Consider the following 19,118-nt stretch of genomic DNA (forward strand, 5'->3'; position numbering starts at 1 on the left):
CCTGTCCTTGCAGCCTCCATACCTGTAGCCACCTGTCCTTGCAGCCTCCATACCTGTAGCCACCTGTCCTTGCAGCCTCCATGCCTGTAGCCGCCCGTCCTTGCAGGGTAGTTAAAGTCCCATGAGCTCAGAGTTCACCTCGGTGTCTTCGAATGAGAAGCTTGTGTTGAATTCAGCCAGATAGGAACTTTATGACGGGTTAGAAAAGTAAATCATTTCGAGTGACAAATTGCCCTAGCATGACCACAAAGTGACTAATACACAGGACCATAAATCTGGTAATAAGTGGCCAAGTCCAGGAATGTCTGTTTGCTTTTATTTTTTGGGATTTCTCGCTTCAGAGTAAATGAATCCCTTCAGTATCCACCCTCCTTTTCCTACTTAGAGTAGAATCTTAATCTGGGCCACCATGGGAGATGGTTACAGTTCTGACCCCCAGTGAGTGGTGCTTGCTGGCCCCACACCCTTGCAGTGTGACATTGCTGCCCCTGACACCACATGGTGTGGCCTGTCTACCTCCTTGAATCTGGGCTGGTCCTGTGGTTTGCTTTGATTAATAGAATACAGTAGGAGTGTGATTGTGTCAGTTCTGGAGCCTAGACCTTTAGGAGCACAGCAGCTCCTGCCCTGCACCCCTCGGAATGCTGAGGCCACCACGCCGTGATCCATATGGCCCACTGGAGAATGAGTGGCCTCATGGAGGAGACAGCAGAGGCCACTGCCACTGTGCATGCGTGAGGTCACTGTGGTCCTTCCATCCAGCTGTCCAATACCTGCAGCCACTGGACAGTCCCACAGAACTGCATGGATTGTCACCTCATGCAATTGTGAGAAATAATCAATTGCTGATGTCTCAGTCCTGCGTGGTGGTTTGTTATGCTGCAAACCACTAAGTGGATATTGCATTTAGCCCCTTAGTTACAGGGTACATCTCCCTGCCTCCTGTGCAGCTAGCGTGGCTGCCTGGCGAGGTTCAGGCTGATGGGATGTGAGCAGCAGTGAAGTGAGCAACTTTGGAGCCAGGTCCTTTGAGAAAAGAAGTGTCCTTTCTTTTCACCGTCTTCCCACTGGCTGGAGTGTCGGCATCACAGTGCACCATTTTGGACCTCGAAGATGAGTTTGACATCGAAGAATGCAAGAGTGGAACAGAGGAGGCTGGGTCCTGCCTCTGCGGAGGCGCCATGTCAGCCCTGGACTCCATATTCTCATGCCATTATAGGAAAGAGGCGAGAACACTGGTCTTGTTGAAAACACTATTACTCAGAGCCTCCGATACAGCGTTTATCTGTGTTGTCACTGATATCACCACCTTCCCCAAGATTCTGTTCTCCTACCTGTGGTAAAGCCTGAAGTCTTCTTCTTGTTCTTCTTTTTCTTTTTTTAGACAGTGTCTCGCTCTGTTGCCAAAGCTGGAGTGCAGTGGCATGATCACAGCTCACTGCAACCTCGAGCTCCTGGGCTCAAGTGATCTCCCACTTCAGCCTCCGCAGTAGGTGGAACTCTGTAGTTCCATGTGCCACCATGCCTGGCTGATTGTTTTATTTTTTTGTAGAGACGGGATCTTGCTATGTTGCCCAAGCTGGTCTTGAATTCCTGGCCTCAGGTGATCCTTCCTCCTTGGCCTCTCAAAGCACTGCTATGACAGGCATGAGCTGCCACTCCCGGCCTCTGAAGGCCTCTTGATGGTGCAGCTACCCCAGCCCCTAGCATTTCAATACCTTTCCTCTCACGATAAGGCCAGCACTCAAAATAGAGAGTCCCCAAGATGGTCACAGGCGCAGTTATGTTTTCTCCCTGTGTAGGACCTTCTGTGATGAGCCCACGTGGCTTGGTCTCTAGGGATTTACCCTCCACCTCTGAGAGCACTGTGGGGTAGGTCCCCCACCTTCATCCCTTCCCACCTGGTGGCAGGATGACTTGAGAGAGAAATAGGCCATGATCTGTCCCCCTGCAGATGCATGAGAAAGCTACTAGAAAGGTGCTTCCCTCCCCCTCTGCAGTGATTCCCGAGAGACGTGTGCCCGGATGGTGTGGATTTCCCTTTCCCAGGGAAAACACCCGGGCTTTGCTTTTGGAGATTCTTAACTCGTAATCACTTCCAGTTCAGAAAAGAGATTCTAAACTCGCAGCCTCTGGGCCAAATCCAGTTCTCAGGTTTTATTTGACCCACATAGTCTTGTTTGTTGGTTTTTGATTAGTTGTTGACGTTTTAAAATTGAAGGATTTCTGAGAGGAATCTGTATTTATAGCTTTTCTTTAAAAAGTGGAGGCCAGTCATGGTGGTACAGTTCTGTAATCCTAGCATTTGGGAGGCCAAGGAGGGTGCATTGCTTAAGCCCAGGAGTTCAAGAGCAGACCAGCCTGAGCAACATAGCAAGATCCGTCTCTTAAAAAAACAAAACAAAACAAAACAAAACAAAACAAAACAAAAAAAGGGGCCAGGTTCAGTGGCTCACACCTGTAATCCCAGCACTTTGGGAGGCTGAGGCTGGTGGATCACCTGAGGTCAGGAGTTTGAGACCAGTCTGGCCAACATGTCAAAACCCCATCTCTACTAAAAACACAAAAAATTAGCTGGGCGTGGTGGCAGGTGCCTGTAATCCCATCTACTCAGGAGGCTGAAGCAGAAGAATCGCTCGAACCCAGGAGGTGGGGACTGCAGCGAGCCAAGATCAGACCATTGCACTGCAGCCTGGGCAACAAGAGTGAAACTCCATCTCAAAAACAAACAAACAAAAATTAGCCAGGTGTGCTGGTGCACACCTGTGGTCCCAGCTACTCTGGAGGATGAGGTGGGAGGATTGCTTGAGCCCAGGAGGTCAGTGCTGCAGTGAGCTATGATGGCACCACTGCACTCCAGCGTGGACAACAGAACAATACCCTGCCTCAAACGGGGGTAAAAAAAAAGAAAGAAAGAAAAAGAAAAACTGAAATGTTTGGCAATATGAGGCTACAACAGAACCGCCCTATGAGGCAGGACACGGCTCTCCAATCACTCCGGTCCCCCAACTCCACATAGCACTCTGGCCCCTGAGCCTGGGCAGTTGTTTTTGAGGTGACTTTTGAGACCCTGGCTTCCTCTGTAGCTCAACTTTTGCACCAGCCCACCTCCCCATCTTGAACCTCACATTTCCGAGGTGAGCCACACTTCGGGTGACCAACACCCTTCTGAAAGTGAAAGGCATTGTGATTAGTAATTACCGGAGAAGCCCGGCTTCAGCATGGCCTATCTGGGAAGGTCGGGACCTGTCTGGTTCCCCTAACTCCCTCTCACCTCTCAACCTTTGCCTATGCTGTATCCTCTGCCCAGAACTCACTTCCTTTTCTCGTTCACCTGACCCCTGCCTCAGCGGAAGTGATCTTCCTCCAGATCCTCTTGATCCCCCAGCTGGGAGAAATTCTGCCTCTTGCTTGCTGCCATGGCAACCTGCATTTCTTTCCCTGGAGACTGTACATTCCGAGGGGACAGGAAGCCCCATCGCACCCCTAGACCCTAGGACAATACCTGGAACATGTAACAAACAATTGCTGAGAAAGGGAATGAATGAATGAACAGACTTGGGTTTCCCCAGCTTCCTATCCTCTGTGCCCTCTTTGAGGAGAGACAGCTCTCAGACATCTGTTTCCCTTCATCCTAACACGTCTTTACGACCATACAGTACCCAACGGGGCCATTTCACATTTTCATTTCTTTCTTTTTTTTTTTCTTTTTTTTTGAGACAGGAGCTCTCTCTTTCATCCAGGCTGAGTGCAGTGGTGTGATCACAGCTCACTGCACCCTTGATCTCCTAGGCTCAAGGGATCCTCCTACCTCAGCCTCCTGAGTGATTGGGACTACAGGCCCACATTACTGTGCTAGTCTAATTTTTTATTTATTTTTTTGAGACAGAATCTCGCTCTGTCATCCAGGCTGGAGTGTAATGGTGCAATCTCAGCTCACTGCAACCTCCGCTTCCTGGGTTCAAGCGAGTCTCCTTCCTCAGGTTCCTGAGTAGCTGGGATTATAGGCACCCACCACCACGCCTGGCTAGTTTTTGTATTTTTAGGAGAGACAGGGTTTCACCATGTTGGCCAGGCTGGTCTCGAGCTCCTGACCTCGTGATTTGCCCACCTTGGCCTCCCAAAGTGCTGGGATTGCAGGTGTGAGCCACTGTAACCGGCCAGTACTAGCCTGATTTTTAAATTTTTTTAAAGTCAGGATCTCACTGTGTTGCCCAGGACAGTCTCAAGCTCCTGAGCTCAAGTGATCCTCCTGCTTCTGCCTCCCAAAGTGCAGGGATTACAGGAGTGAGCCACTGCACCTGGCACACTTCACATTTTCTAGAGCCCAAGAGACTGAATATACAAAGGGATAGTGGCCAGACCAGACATAAAAATAGACATCTGCCCCAAAGCCTGCCACAACCAGCCCAGAAGGCCTATCAGTAACTAACTATCAGCCCCATGTCCTGGACTTAATCAATTACTGATAGCTTCCCTAGTTTTTGTCCCTGCTTCTAACTTAGGACCAACCAGACAAAGCCAAATATGTCCCCCAGTCAATTGCACAGGATGCCTGCTTCCAGTGAGCGACGTACAGCCTCCCACGCCAGCAGCTTCTACTTGGGGCATCCCTGAAACCTTCCCATTTTCCACTACAAAGCTTTCCTACTGTGCTGCCCATTTTTGAGTCTCTGCCAAAACGCAAGTGATGGCGACTGACTCCCTTGCTAGAGCCAGCTCTGAATGAATAGGCTTTGCCTGTTCTCGTTTGGTTGATCTTTGTGTCTTTCTGCAATCATCTGGTCCAGCTACTGTGATAAATAGATCAATAGAGCAACTTCCTTTCTGCTTCCTCTGTGGGCATTCCCATCTTGGCGCAGACTTGAACAAGTGCTAGAATCCTTCCCTTTATCTGCCCCCCATGCCCCACTGCCATTAAAGGATAAGATCCCTCTGCAGGCTGGGCTGAGTGAACGTGAACAGGATGCATTGGTTGCCAAGTTCTGCCACATACGCATTTGCCTGTTGAGACCAATCGTGCTACCATGCCAGGGCCAGGAGAGAGAAGCTGAGTGGGATGACCCCGCCTTACTCCTCCTCTTTGGAATTCTCCCTCTCTTAATTCACACAGGCATCTCCAGCCCAACCCCTCCCAGGCATGGCCACACTGACTCAAGTTCTCACAGAGACCCTGGATGTCTGCCCTGTTCTGTTCTCTCACCCCACCTTCCTAGGCATTCCCTTGCTACCTCCTTTTACCCTAAAAAGGGATTAAGATGAAATCATTCTGTGGTCACTAGATGTTGTCTGTGCCTGAGACAGAGCGGGGACCCCTCTTAGAGGCCTGCTGGGTTCCCCAACACATGGAAATAAAGAAAAATCTTGAGTTTCTTCAAGGAGAATTCTATATGCCTTGCTAATCCAGAGAAGTATATGAGCAGCCTGGTAAGCAGGAAGATAGTAGTCACTTCAAACAAGAAAGTGAGAGCCACAAGATGTGTGGTTCCCCAGAAAACCAAGGGTTTTAACATACATTCCTGAGCTGTTTTTCAGAAACCTGGACCCCCACTGTATTAGTCCGTTCTTGCATTGCTACAGAGAACTACCTGAGACTGGGTAATTTATAAAGAAAGGAGATTCAATTGGCTAATGGTTGGTTCCTCATGCATTACAGGCAGCGTGGCTGGGGAGGCCTCAGGAAACTTACAGTCATGGTGAAGGCGAAGAGGAAGGAGTCATGTCTTACAGGCTGGAGAAGGAAAGAAGAGAGAGCAGGGCGAGATGCTACACACTTTTAAACAACCAGAACTTTTGTAACTCACTATCATGAGAACAGCAAGGGAGAAATCCGCCCCCATGGTCCAATCACCTCCCACCAGGCCCCTCCTCCAACACTGCAGATTACAATCCAACATGAGATTTGAGTGGGGACACAAATCCAAACCATATCACCCCCAAATGGAAAATGCCATCTGCTGGTATGTAGGCCACTGATAATGGAACTGAAGACTGAACTCTGATCACTATTCTTTGCTCTAAATTTCTTCCTGAGGGCCCTGGAGAGACAGTCACTCCCATAGGCCAGACCTTAACATTCCTTCCTGCTGATCCCAAGTTTTTAGTCAAAGCCTTGCTTCCTTAACCAATTGCAAATCAAAGAATCTTTGAACTCATGTATGACTTGTAAGCCTTGCTTCAAGATATCCTAGCTTTTTAGGCCAAACTAATGTATAACCTCCAGGTATTGGTTTATGATTTTGCCTATAACTTCTGCTTTCCTAAAATGTACCTTGCCCTTAAAAACTCTTGCTTGGAGGGTTAACATTGGGTTAACACCAATTTCTCAGTTGCTGTGTTGGTGCTCAAGGTTCACAAGTGTCCCCAGTCTCTGGGGAATGGTCTTGGCTGCAGGGGAGCCGCAACTTCTCCTGGGTGGCAGTAGGATAAGCTGGAGGAAGCGGGGAAGAATGGCTGGTGGTCAATGACTGACCCACCCAGGGAGAACCAAGGGCCACACTTCAGCCTCAAGGAGGGACCCGTTCATGCTCACAGCTTCCGGGAACCAGGCTGGAGTCAGGGTCAGGGGAGAGCTCCCTGTACTTAGCCTCTTTCCCCACTCCATCCTGCTTTCTTCTCCTCATCTCTCCAACAATGGGCATTGGACACTGAGGAGATACAACCAGGCGTCAGTTCCTGTCTGTGGGTGTAGGACGGATGGGTGACAGGAGGGTGGATTTGTGTGTGGACAGGTGGATGGATGGAAGGATGGGGTGGTGGGTGGATGGGCAGATGGGTGGGTGGATGGGTGAAGAGGTGGATGGGTGGATGTAGGGGAGCCTCCACCTTCAAATGGAAGCCTTCAAATGGAAGGTATGGGTGTTGTCACCAACATTGCAAACCCAAGCCCCCTTCTGTGACCACCTCTTTTCTATAATATTTCCTCTTCTCTCCCTTCTTCCCCGGTTTCTCAGTGACTTGTCTTCACTTCCCCTTTTCTCCTGTATGTCTATTTCCCTGAATTTAAGTACAAATTAAATCCATATTCTTCTCATTCTGGTGAAATTGCTTGCCAGTGTGGGAGTCTGAGCAGGTACAGCCCTCATTTCTTCCTGGGTTTTGCCAGCAGGAGGTCCCTCCTCCTTTTTCCCTTTGCTCGTGACCCAGCATTTCCCTGTCCACCAGGGATGCGTTGGCCACGTTCCCCAACTTCTCATTGCTTTTCTCTGCTTAACTTGTTTCCTGTTGCCTGTCACTCAAGTTAAATCCTTGTTTTATTCTAAATTCACACCAATTCAAGTTAGTTTACCTCTTAGGCGACTCCTGCTTTGCTCCAGATGGCTTCTGATTCATACAATTATTGAGCAGGTCTGTGGGTGAGCGGGCTGAGCATTTTGTCCATTCGCTTCAAACCTGTGCAGTCTCTCCTTCACCTACCCATCTACCTGTTCATCCACCCACCCATCTACCCATCCACTTAGCACCCCATCCTTCCATCCATCCACTTGTTCACCCACCCACCTACCCATCTACCCATCCACCCACCACCCCATCCCTCCACCCATCCACCTGTTCACCCACCCACCCATCTACCCATCCATCCACCACCTCATCCCATCCCTCCACCCATCCACCTGTTCACCCACCCACCCATCTACCCATCCATCCACCACCTCATCCCATCCATCCATCCACTCACCTGTTCACCTACCCACTCACCCATCTATCCACCCATCCACCCGTCTACCCATTCATCCACCCACCCACCCATTTACCCATCCACCCTCCACCTCATCCTTTCATCCATCCACCTGTCCACACACAAACCCATTCACCCTCGCATCACCTATCCATCCTACACCCACAGACAGGAACTGACCCCTGGTTGTATCTGCTCGGTATCCAATGCCCATTGTTGGAGAGACAAGGAGAAGTGAGATGCAGTATCTCCCTTCAATGAACTCTCATGTAGAGAGTGTCACCTTTTATTCTTCCCTGAGAAAGACTGATTATTAACTTCCCATCCCCCACCCTTAGCTTAGAACAATTGCAGCAAATGCTGTTTCCCAGGCACATAACTGAGCTGCAATAGTGACTGGGACTGGAACTATCAGATCCTTGTGTTGCCTGGATAACACTCTGCCATTCTTTCACTTCATTCATGAGCCAAGTACGGATTGTGTGCCTCCCATGTATCAGGCATTGTGTGAAGAACTGGGGATAAAAGGGTTAAAACTGCAGGGCATGGTGGCTCACACCTGTAATCTCAACACTTTGGGAGGCTGAGGTGGTGGGGGTGATTGCCTAAGGCCAGGAGTTCAAGACCAGCCTGGGCAACATAGCAAGACCCCCCAACTTCACAAAACATTTAAAAATTATCTAGGCATGGTGGTGCACACCTGTAGTCCCACCTACTCAGGAAGCTGAATTGGGAGGATCACTTGAGCCCAGGAGGTTGAGGCTGCAGTGAGCTCTGATCACACCACTGCACTCCAGCCTGGGTGACAGAGTAAGACTTTGTTTCTGAAAAACAAAACAATAAAAGAAATGTTAGAAGGACACAGCCCCAGTGTGTGGAAGGCAGCAGTCCCTGCCCAGCCCCTGGTGCATCAGGCACTGCCTCATTCATCTCAAGCCTCTCCCTCTGCAATTCATCAAACAGAGCTAATCACTTCCTTCCTTGGGTCACTCTACTGTCTAGTAAAACTTCTGGGGTGTCATCTCCTTCTGGGGTGTGACTCCGTGAGGGCTGAGACCCTTTCCTGTTTGTCTTGCTTCTCACAGTGGCCAGCACAGAGCCTGGGTCATGTGGGCAGCCCATGTGTGTGGGATGAGTGGTTGAGGGAACAAATATGACACAAGCAGCCTTTAGGGCAGAGAGGAGGAAGTAAAGTCATTAGCAAAATAGTCAAGACTCCAGCACCTTGAGTCCTGTCCTCAGCCCGCACTAGCTGGGTGACCTGAGGCAGATGACCCAACTTCTCAGGGCCTCAGTTTTGCATCTGTTAAATAGGGGTGACAGCAGTCCCCGTCACAGGACTGCTGTGAGGGTTCGATTAGCTAGTATAAATAAAGCGCAATAGCAAAGACGTAGAATCAACCTGGGTGCCCATCCATGGTGGATTGGTTAAAGAAAACATGCTACACACACCATGGAATACTATGCAGCCATGAAAAAGAATGAAATCATGTCCTTTGCTGCAACATGGATGCAGCTAGAGGTCATAGTCCTAAGTGAATTAACACAGGAACAGAAAACCAAATACTGTACATTCTCATTTATAAGTGGGAGCTGAACATTGGGTACACATGTACATAAAGATGGGAACAACAGACACTGGGGTCTCCAGAAGGGGAGAGGGAGGGAGGGGAGCAAGGGTTGAAAAACCACTTTGCGGGTACTCTGCTCACTATTTGGGTGGCAGGATCAACAGAAGTGCAAACCTCAGCACCCCGCAATATACCTGTGTAATAGACCTGCACATGTACCCGCCGAATCTAAAATTTTATAAAAGAAGCTGAGTGAGGTGGCTCATGCCTGTAATCACAGAACTTTGGGAGGCTGAGGCAGGTGGATCGCCTGAGGCCAGGAGTTCAAGACCAGCCTGGCCAACATGGAGAAACCCCATCTCTACTAAAAAAATTAATAAATAAAAAAGAGAGAAGAAAAAAATTGTTTTTACTAAGAAAATAAATAAAGTGCGTGGTGCTGTAAATGTCTTCATGGCAGCTCCTGTGTCGGCCGCCTGATATCGTTACCCCATCGTTATCCCATGCCTGCTTCTCCTTTCCGCCTCCCAAGCTTCCCAGACGGTGCTCCCAAACTGTCACCACACCAGAACGCCAGGCCTTCAGGGTGTTTTTGGAGCACAGCGTCTTCCCGAGTACCTCTGTATGTGTGTATTTCTACACTTTAGAATTAAAATAAATTGTATTTTAAGAAAATGTGGGGGTGCAGCAGGGATTGTCCTTCAAAGAGAGAAGTGAGAGCGACTGCAGGCAGGTAGAGGAAGGGCAGAAACTTTAGGGTAACTCCACGCGGGCCTCGTGGGTGAACATGGGGCAAAAACGGACCAGAAATCCGAGGGTTTCTGCCCACCAGGTTTCTGTTCTCTTCTTTCCACAGAAAACAAAGGACACAGGAGATAGACCCCAAATTTTTCAGTTCCACTTAGGCAAATCAGATCCGAATTAAGGCAGCAGCATCCGATCTGGCTTCTCCATATCTACCTCCTCCCCTGTTTGTGTCAGAACCACACCCCCCTGACCTGCTGCCCTGCTGGAACCTTTTTCAACCAGCGTCCCTGGGTTCAGGGATGGAGCAGGGATGGTGAGGATCAGCCCAAGACAGGCTGGCTGCTCTCCAGACTCCCCCAGACCCTCCCTCTGCCCTTGACCTCTTGCCATGAGATCAGTCTGGGCTCTGAGCACCCCAGGAGGCTAGATGGGGAACTGGGCTCTGCTGACTCAGAGCCCCACGGGGCTGAGGAGATGGGTGACGGGCAGCCCCCTCCTTTCTCTCTGATATCATTTCCCCAGCTGCCATCCTTTCTCTGGAAACATCACAGTCATGATTCACTGAAGTGGGGCTATGAGTTTTAGACACCCTGAGGTCCTGACTGCAGCCGCACGGCTCTCACCTGTAAGAAGGGGGTGGGGTGAGTTGAGGACACGTCCTGCCTTCCTCTTTGCTGAGCCTGAGTTGTCTGTTCCAAAAGCGAGTGATCTCACCATGGCTTTCTTCCAATTCAAGTTCACCTTGGCTGAGCCCAGGGCATGGTGGAAGTCGGTGGGCAGCTTGGGAGGAGAGCAGGTCTTTCATGCGTCTGGGGTCCTCCTCTCCTGCCTCCTCCTCCAGAGGTGGACCTCGACCCAGGGAAAGGGGGTGTCGAGAAGGCTGGGATCATGGCCTCCTCAAAGGTGAGGGCTCTCTGGCCCTCATCCTGCCCACAAGCCCAGCCCTGCACAGCCCCAATTGCCAGTTCCTCTTTTATCCTCTCCAGAACCTGCACTACTTCTTCCTCTTTTTGGGGATTTTCTGTCTCTGCTTCCTTCTTGGCGTTCAACCCTCCATCTTCTCTCTCTGCAGTTTTCCTTGTCTTTCCCTTTCTCCAGGGCCCTCTCCCAGCCATGCTGCTTGGAAGCGTGTCCGAGGCTCTCACTCCAGGTGACAGCGCTGCCGCCTTCCTCGTGCCGGCCCCTCCTCTGCCCATGCCAGCCTGGCCTTCCCGCCGTCCCGGCGTGGCCCACTCCGGGATCTCTGATGGCCTCTGCGACCAGAGCCGGGGACCTCCTCCTCTCCTGCCTCAGTGGATGTTTGGCAGACTGCGCCATGGTTCATGTCTCCCGTTCGGCCTGCCCGTCTCTCTCCCGGCCTCCTCCTGCCTCTCTGTGGGGCCGCCTCAGTCTTCAGCATCTCCTGCTCCACTGCCACCACTGCTGTTTCCGTGGCCTGCATGCTCCTCCCTCATCACACTCTCACAAGGACCTCGCCCAGCACTTCTGCTGATGGGCCCAGAATCCAAGGCTGTTCCTGAGGTCCAGACCCACACACCCAACTACGTCTGACCTCTCTCTCGGAGGCTCCACAGATGCCCTCTTCCCACCAGGACGGCTGTCATAGCACAGCAATGATCACAGCTGCCCGCCCAGGCTCCCACCCGCTCTCCCGAGCCCTCCACACGACTCAACTCTCCCAGCAACGACAAGGGGTGTGGACTTTCATGATCACTCCCATTTTGCAGATGAGGAAACTGAGGCACAGAGAGGTTGAAATAGTCCAAGCTCTTAAACACTACACTCTGTTTTCCTCATAACTGAGATTGGTCTAACCCCCACACTTCCTCCTCCATCACCTCTGTCCTCCCTGCAGTGACCGATCAGCCTCCAGCCCATCCCCACACTCACCAGCCTACCCACCCCACAGACCCCCAACATCTCTCTCCTGACAAATCAGTCTCCAGCTGCTTCCCAAACCAACCATGCCCATAAAACCCACTTTCTAAAATGAAAATGTGAAAATCTCAGTCCTCATGAATTCCCTTCAATGCTCCCGTCTCCCCTCAGGACAAAATCAATGTATCTTCACTGGGTGCGGTGGCTCACACCTGTGATCCTGGCACTTTGGGAGGCTGAGGCAGGAGGCTTGATTGAGACCAGGAGTTTGAGACCAGCCTGGCCAACATGGGGAAACTGTCTCTACTAAAAATTAAAAAAAAAAAAAAATATATACACACACACACACACACACACACACACACACACACATATATATATATATATATTCAGGTGCAGTGGTGCAATCCTATAGTCCTGGCCACTCGGGAGGCTGAGGCAGGAGGATCCCTTGGGCCCAGGAGTTCGAAGCAGCAGTGAACTATGATCACACCACTGCACTCCAGCCTGGGTGGCAGAGCAAGACCCTGTTTCTGAAATTTAAAAAAAAAAAAAAAATTGATGTACATTAGGGGGGCTTCCAGGGCCTGGGGCCTGCTTCTCCTTCCTTTCCTCCCAGTGGCCCTGACCTTGTCTCTTACCACTTCACACCCTGACTGTCTGGTTCCCATTGCTGATTTCACACACAGACCCTCCTGTCCCCTGCCTCATCCATGTCTGGCTGCCCTGTCATCTCCCGACTTCTTTTGCTTTCAGTGCTCAGCTCAAGTGCCACCTCTTCCAGGAAGCCTTCTCAGAAAGCCACACCTTCTCAGCCTGGGTGAGGCACCCTGTGGGCTCTGCGCTTCCCCCTCACAGCGGGGGGAACTTGCTGTTTATAAATTTGCCTCTCCACTGACTCCAGGGCTGGGGCTTTGTGGTTTGTATTTTCTTCCCCACCTAGCAGAGGGCTTGCGTCTCCAGGCTCAAATTAGGCATCTTGAATAAATGATGAATAGATGAATGAATGAACAAATACTCGCTCTGTGCTCCTCTTAGGGACTCGGATGCCCCACTCCTTGGCCCAGACTTTCCAGGCCAGTGTGAAGGGCTCCCACCAGGGTTTCCTTTAGGGTCCTGAGGGGTTGGCATCTGCCCCACCCCTCTTCAGTCTGGCTGAAATGTCAAGGTCAAGGGGTGCCTTCTGGCAGTCAAGGGGGAGCCTGGGAGGGGCAGAGCAGGGATTTGCATCCACCCAAACAAAGGGCATCAAGCCAAGTCATCTGATGAGAGACTGCGGTGGGGCGGGGGGCGTGTGGGCGGCCGGCCCGTCCTCGGATCAGCTGCGTTCTCTGCCCGCCCCCTCTGACTCATGCTGACAACTTTCTTCCTTCCCCTGGCCACCTCTCTGCCCACTTGCTTCCTCAGTACCCTGGTCCAGCTCTTCCTGCAGCGGCCCAAGAGCTCAGAGCTCCTCGTCTGACCTTCTAGTCATGACCAGGACCAGGGCAGCGCTCCTCCTGTTCACAGGTGAGCCTGGGCCCCAGTGAAGTAGGGCTGGGGACCCAGGCCCAAGGGGGCCAGGGCCCTGAACTGGGGGGCTCAGGCTGGGGCCTTAGGATCTGGGTAGGAAGAGAGACTGAGTCAAGCATGAGGGGGAGGCTGGCACATAGGGTTTGAGATTTGGAGTTTGTGGAGGAGAGGATATTGATGAACCAATTTTGGGGGAGTTCCAGAGATGCTGGAAGAGACGCCAGTTGTCTCGACACTCCGGAGATTTTCAAAATAGATAGAACGTGCCAAGCTTGTGCTCTGTGGACAGAATGCTCTGGTACCCAGGTTTTCCTGGAGTCTCTCTCATAGCACTTGAGGGGCACGTTGGGGAAAGATCCTTTTTAGAGCCTGGGTACTGCTCTGCAGAAACGGATAACTGAAACTCGATAGCGGATGGTGGGCAAGGGGCCTCCCTGGACCCTGGGAAGGAGAGAAGGGGATGAGCTGGGTGTCCAAAAGACCCAGGCACCCCGGGCATCAGGCTCAGAGGGGAGATTGGGGTGCTGGGGCAAGGGGTAGAGGGTGGCCAGGCAGGAGGAAGACCCTTCTCCAAAGCTCTCCTCCCACCTCTTTCCCAGCCTTAGCAACTTCTCTGGGTTTCAACTTGGACACAGAGGAGCTGACAGCCTTCCGTGTGGACAGCGCTGGGTTTGGAGACAGCGTGGTCCAGTATGCCAACTCCTGGTGAGGCCCAGGTGGCGCTGGCCTTCGGCTCCATCCATCCTCTCCCTGCTCAGGGCCGCGTGCCCCTGGCCCTGCCCTGTTATTTGCAAACTCTCCTCTCTGTCTGGTGTAGCGACTGCCCTGGCTAATGAAGATTTGCCCTGAAAGCAGGCACAGCCTCACAGCTAACATTTACAGAGCAGTAAGTGCAGTGCCAGGCTCATCATAGGTGGACGCTGACTGAGTCCACACGACAACCTGTGAGTAGGAATCAGTCGTGCAACAAACACTTACTTGTTTTTTCTTTCTTTTTTTTCTATACATTTAAAAATATAGAGAGGCAGGGTCTCACTATGTTGCCTGCGTTGGTCTCAAACTCCTGGGCTCAAGCGATCCTCCCACCCCAGCCTCCCAAAGTGCTGGGATTCCAGGTGTGAGCCACCACACCCAGACTCAACAAATATTTATTGTCTCCATACGCCAGAGAATCCAACAGACAGAAATCCCTTCCACGTGGAATTTAAATGATGAAAATCCATCTCGCAGATGAGGAAGCTGAGGTTTAGAGAGGGAACGCAAACTCGCCGGAGTGGCAGCTGTGCCGCAGCGTCCATACTCTCACCTGAAGTGTTCTTTGGCTCCTCGCAGGGTGGTGGTTGGAGCCCCGCAAGAGAGAACAGCTGCCAACCAAACGGGCGGCCTCTACCAGTGCGGCTACAGCACCGGTGCCTGTGAGCCCATTGGCCTGCAGGGTGAGTCGCCGCCCCTCCTGGGACCCAGGGCAGGGCTACCAGGTTCCCCAGCTCCAGGGGCCTGTGGGGCTCACCGGAGTTTCACTTCCAACTTTTGCTGTGTCTGAGACCCTCACCCTCAGACATGCTTCCTGGTCTCTTAAGGCCTCCCTGCTCATCACACCCCTGCAGCTCTGTCAAAACCCGACAGCTCCCTTCACCATCAGACCTTGTCTCCCAAGTGGAGGTGACCCCTGCCCAGCTCTTCCACAGCCTTCTCTGTACCCCCGAAAGTGACCATGCACATATCTGTCCCCGCAGTCCCCCCGGAGGCCGTGAACATGTCCCTGGGCCTGTCCCTGGCGGCTACCACCAGCCCCCCCCAGCTGCTGGTGAGTGGCCCTGGGGCACAGGAGGCCTCTGAGGGAGGGAGGAGCTGGGGCCACAGGGGCTGGGAGTCTCTTGTAGGGTGGAGGTGCCGGAATGCAAGGGTGGGAGGGAGCAGGAGCAGCCCCCCAGCAGCCTGCTGTGTCCCCAGGCCTGCGGCCCCACCGTGCACCACGGGTGTGGGAGGAACATGTACCTGACCGGACTCTGCTTCCTCCTGGCCCCCACCCAGCTCACCCGGAGGCTCCCGGCGTCCGGGCAGGGTGAGTGTCGGGACCACCAAGTCTTTGAGGAGCTCACGCACATCCAATTGGGGGTGCGGTGGGCTAGAGACAGTCTTGCCAGACTGGATCAGAAAGAAGGGATCTGGAAAAAGAGTTACCACGTGTTGCAGTGGTTCCCGACGCTGCTGCCCGCACACCCTGCCTGTTCCTGGCACGCTGCCAGACCTTTCCTGTGACCTTAACCTCTCCAAGCATCTGTTTCTTCATCTGTTGGGTGGGGAGAATAACACACCCAGCACTGAAGTAACATAGGATGATTCATGGCCAGGGGCTAGCACAGCAGCTAGCACCAGGCGACGGCCCCATGAAGGCCAGCTGCTGTTATTTTTAGAAAAGAGGATCTATTTTCATCCAGTGAGTCCTGGGATATGACCAATTGGTTTGTGCAGTAGTTTAGGAAAGGTCAGTGAAAGTGCAGTGTGAGCAACGTGTGTGTGTGTGTGCGCATGTGTGTATACATATGCATGTGTATACATGTGTGCATGCACACATGTACATGCATGTGTGCGCACGTGTGTGTGTGTGTGCGTGTGCACATGCAGGTTGAGACGCAGGGCCTGGCTTCCCTGGTGCTGATGGGGAAGAAAGACAAGGAAGCGGAACAGTGGGCTTTTCAGACCTGACAGGCTGAGGCCACCCCTTGGTTTCACATTTGCTCTCAAGCCCTTGGTGAGACTGACATCTGGTTGCAAATAGGGTGCACCTTCCAGCACCTCCGTGGGTCCAGACTCCATCCACAGGGGCCTGGGCACTCATCAGAATGCCCAGGACACCTGTCTCTCTGGTGGAGGCCTCTGGGGCAGAGGGGATGCTGAGAGGTCGCATGGAAGGGGGTCTCCTCTCCAGGTGCTGTAAGAGCGTCCTCTTCTCAGGACAGACGCTGCCTTCACACAGGAGGGGAGTGGGGGCCTGTATTTAAGCTGAGAACAGAACAGGTCCAGTGTGTGGCTGTTGCCTGTGATGATTTGTTTAAAATATTAACAATCAAGGCAGGAGGGTCGTTTGAGGCCTGCAGTTTGAGACCAGCCTGGGCAACATAGTGAGACTTCATCTCTACAAAAAAGAAATATAAAATACAAAGTAGCTGGGCATGGTGTTACGTACATATAGTGCTAACTACTGGGGAGGCTGAGGCAGGAGAATCGCTCGAGCTCAGGAGTTGGAGGCTGTAGGGAGCTATGATCGCACCACTGCACTCCAGCCTGGGTGACAGTGAGATTCTGTCTCAATTAAAAAAAAAAAAAATTAACAAAACTACCATTCAGCACTGAGCAGTGAGGACAAACACTGGCCAGGAACTGGTGCCAGTTTGTATCATTGCTGGATGGAGTGACATTGAGGGAGGAAAGAGGAATGGGTCTAGGGAGGGGCACAGATATCCAGGGTGGAGGGGGAAGCCCTCTGCTTCCTACCATCTGAATTGGAGAAATCTTCCTGGAGTGTAGTGGTACAATCACAGCTCACTGCAGCCTCCAACTCCTGGGCTCAAGTGATCCTCCCACCTCAGCCTCCAGAGTAGCTGGAACCACAGAGAAGAGCCACCAGGCCCAGCTGATTTTTAACAATGTTTAGTAGGTGTGAGATCTCGCTATGTTGTCCAGGCTGATCTTGAAATCCTGGGCTCAAGCAATTCTCCTGCCTAGGCCTCCCAAAGTGCTTGGATTACAGGTGTAAGTCACTGCACCTGGTCTGACCTTCACTTTTTTTTTTATCGACAGGGCTGGCTGCGCAGGGGTGAGCAGCTTCATCACAGACTTTTTTTTTTTGAGGTGGAACCTCACGCTGTTGCCAGGCTGGAGTGCTGTGGCACGATCTTGGCTCACTGCAGCCTCCACCTCCCGGGTTCAAGCAATTCTGCCTCAGCCACCCATGTAGTTGGGACCACAGGTGCATGCCACCACACCCAGCTAATTTTTGTATTTTTAGTAGAGATGGGGTTTCACCATGTTGGCCAGGATGGTCTCGATCTCCTGACCTCATGATCCGCCCACCTCGGCCTCCCAAAGTACTGGGATTACAGGTGTCAGCCACTGCGCCCGGCCCATCACAGCCTCTTTATGCAACTTTAAGAGAATGAAGGGCCTTGTTCCAGGCAGGGGGTTAGGGAAGTCCTGCCCCCGATGAGGAAAGGACCCAGGGTATGGAGTCTGACTCCCATCGCCAGACTAGGGGCTTAGGGGAGGAAGAGTTTTGGGAGAGTGAGCTCTTGTGGCCAAGAGGCCATAGTCCTGGGCTCTGGGAGTGTCTCTTGGAGGATCGGTGCCACCTCCTTCCCCAGAGTGCCCAAGACAGGAGCTGGACATTGTGTTCCTGATTGATGGCTCGGGCAGCATCTCCTCCGACAACTTTGCCACGATGATGAACTTCGTGAGAGCTGTGATAAACCAGTTCCAGAGACCCAGCACCCAGGTGTGCCTTTGGGGCAGGGAGGCTGCTGGGGGCAGGTGCTTGGATCCTGGTGAAATGGCCTCAGCCCCGGCCCTGTGTGCTTCTTCCAGTTTTCCCTGATGCAGTTCTCCAGTGAATTCTCCATACACTTCACTTTCGAGAAATTCAGGCGCACCTCAAACCCCCTCGACCTGTTGGCTTCTGTTCACCAGCTGACAGGGTTCACACACACGGCCACTGCCATCCAAAAAGTCGTGTGAGTCCTGACTTCTTCCAGGCACAGTCCCAAAGCACCCAGGTCTTCCCTTGGGCCTCATCTGTCTCCACGAGAAGGGGACAGGCAGGGACTGAAATCCAGCCCGTGATACCCTTGCCAAGCTTGGGCCTCTGGGTGGGACTAGGACCTCCCAAAGGAAAAGGCATCTTCTCATTTTCACAAGGGCACCAGGGGCTAGTGTGGTTTTGTTCACAGGCCTCTAAGATCTCTTCTTTCCTGATAGGCGCGAATTGTTCCAGGCCTCACATGGGGCCCGTGGGGATGCCACCAAAATTCTCATTGTCATCACTGATGGGAGGAAAAAAGGCGACAGCCTGGATTATAAGGATGTCATCCCCATGGCTGATGCAGCAGGCATCATCCGCTATGCAATTGGGGTAGGGCATGGGACGGCTTCCCCCTTCTCCCAACGGCTTCCTCTCAGGGCAACTTCCCTTTCTATTTATTTTCTTTTCTCTTTGAGACAGGGTCTTGCTCCATCACTCAGGCAGTGGTGCAATCCTAGCTCACTGCAGCCTCAAACTCCTGGGCTCCAGCGATCCTTCCACCCCAGCCTCCCCAGTAACTGGGACCACTGGCGTGTGCCATCAAACCTGGCTATTTTTTTATTTTTTTGGTTGAGATGGGGTCTTGCTATGTTGCCCAGGCTGGTCTCAAATTCCTGGCCTCAAGCAATTCTACCACCTTGGCTTCCCAAAGCTCAGGGATTACAGGCATGAACCACTGCCAACAACATGCCTTTCAAGGATAGAAACATCAGCTCTCTCGGCTCTTACTGCCTTCAGGATGAAAACTCTGCCCCAGACTGGAGACCATGATCCTTTCTCCTAAACTCCCTGATGCCGTCCGGGCCTCATGTCTCTCCTGTGTCCACGGGTGTGATCGTGTTGATCTTGTGGGGTTATTGGAGGATGTTGCACCCAGTGCACACAGGAACATTCGATTTATTATTTTTACTGAGTTGATCTTTTTTGGAGACAG

At 52.1% G+C, this 19,118-nt stretch overlaps 1 protein-coding gene across 1 annotated transcript in view; it reads left to right on the plus strand.

Moving 5' to 3' along the window:
• Window positions 1-13,225: 13,225 nt before the first annotated feature.
• ITGAX (integrin, alpha X (complement component 3 receptor 4 subunit)) overlaps window positions 13,226-19,118 on the plus strand; it is a 29,280-nt gene continuing 23,387 nt past the window's right edge. The window contains 8 exon segments of the mRNA XM_011982527.1: window positions 13,226-13,383; window positions 13,986-14,091; window positions 14,719-14,822; window positions 15,123-15,193; window positions 15,340-15,451; window positions 17,751-17,881; window positions 17,971-18,116; window positions 18,361-18,514. Of these exon segments, the coding sequence (XP_011837917.1) occupies window positions 13,347-13,383; window positions 13,986-14,091; window positions 14,719-14,822; window positions 15,123-15,193; window positions 15,340-15,451; window positions 17,751-17,881; window positions 17,971-18,116; window positions 18,361-18,514 (861 nt within the window). The 5' untranslated portion in view covers window positions 13,226-13,346.

Source organism: Mandrillus leucophaeus, unplaced genomic scaffold (assembly GCF_000951045.1).
Source record: "Mandrillus leucophaeus isolate KB7577 unplaced genomic scaffold, Mleu.le_1.0 Scaffold24, whole genome shotgun sequence".
NCBI classification, from domain to species: Eukaryota; Metazoa; Chordata; class Mammalia; order Primates; family Cercopithecidae; genus Mandrillus; species Mandrillus leucophaeus.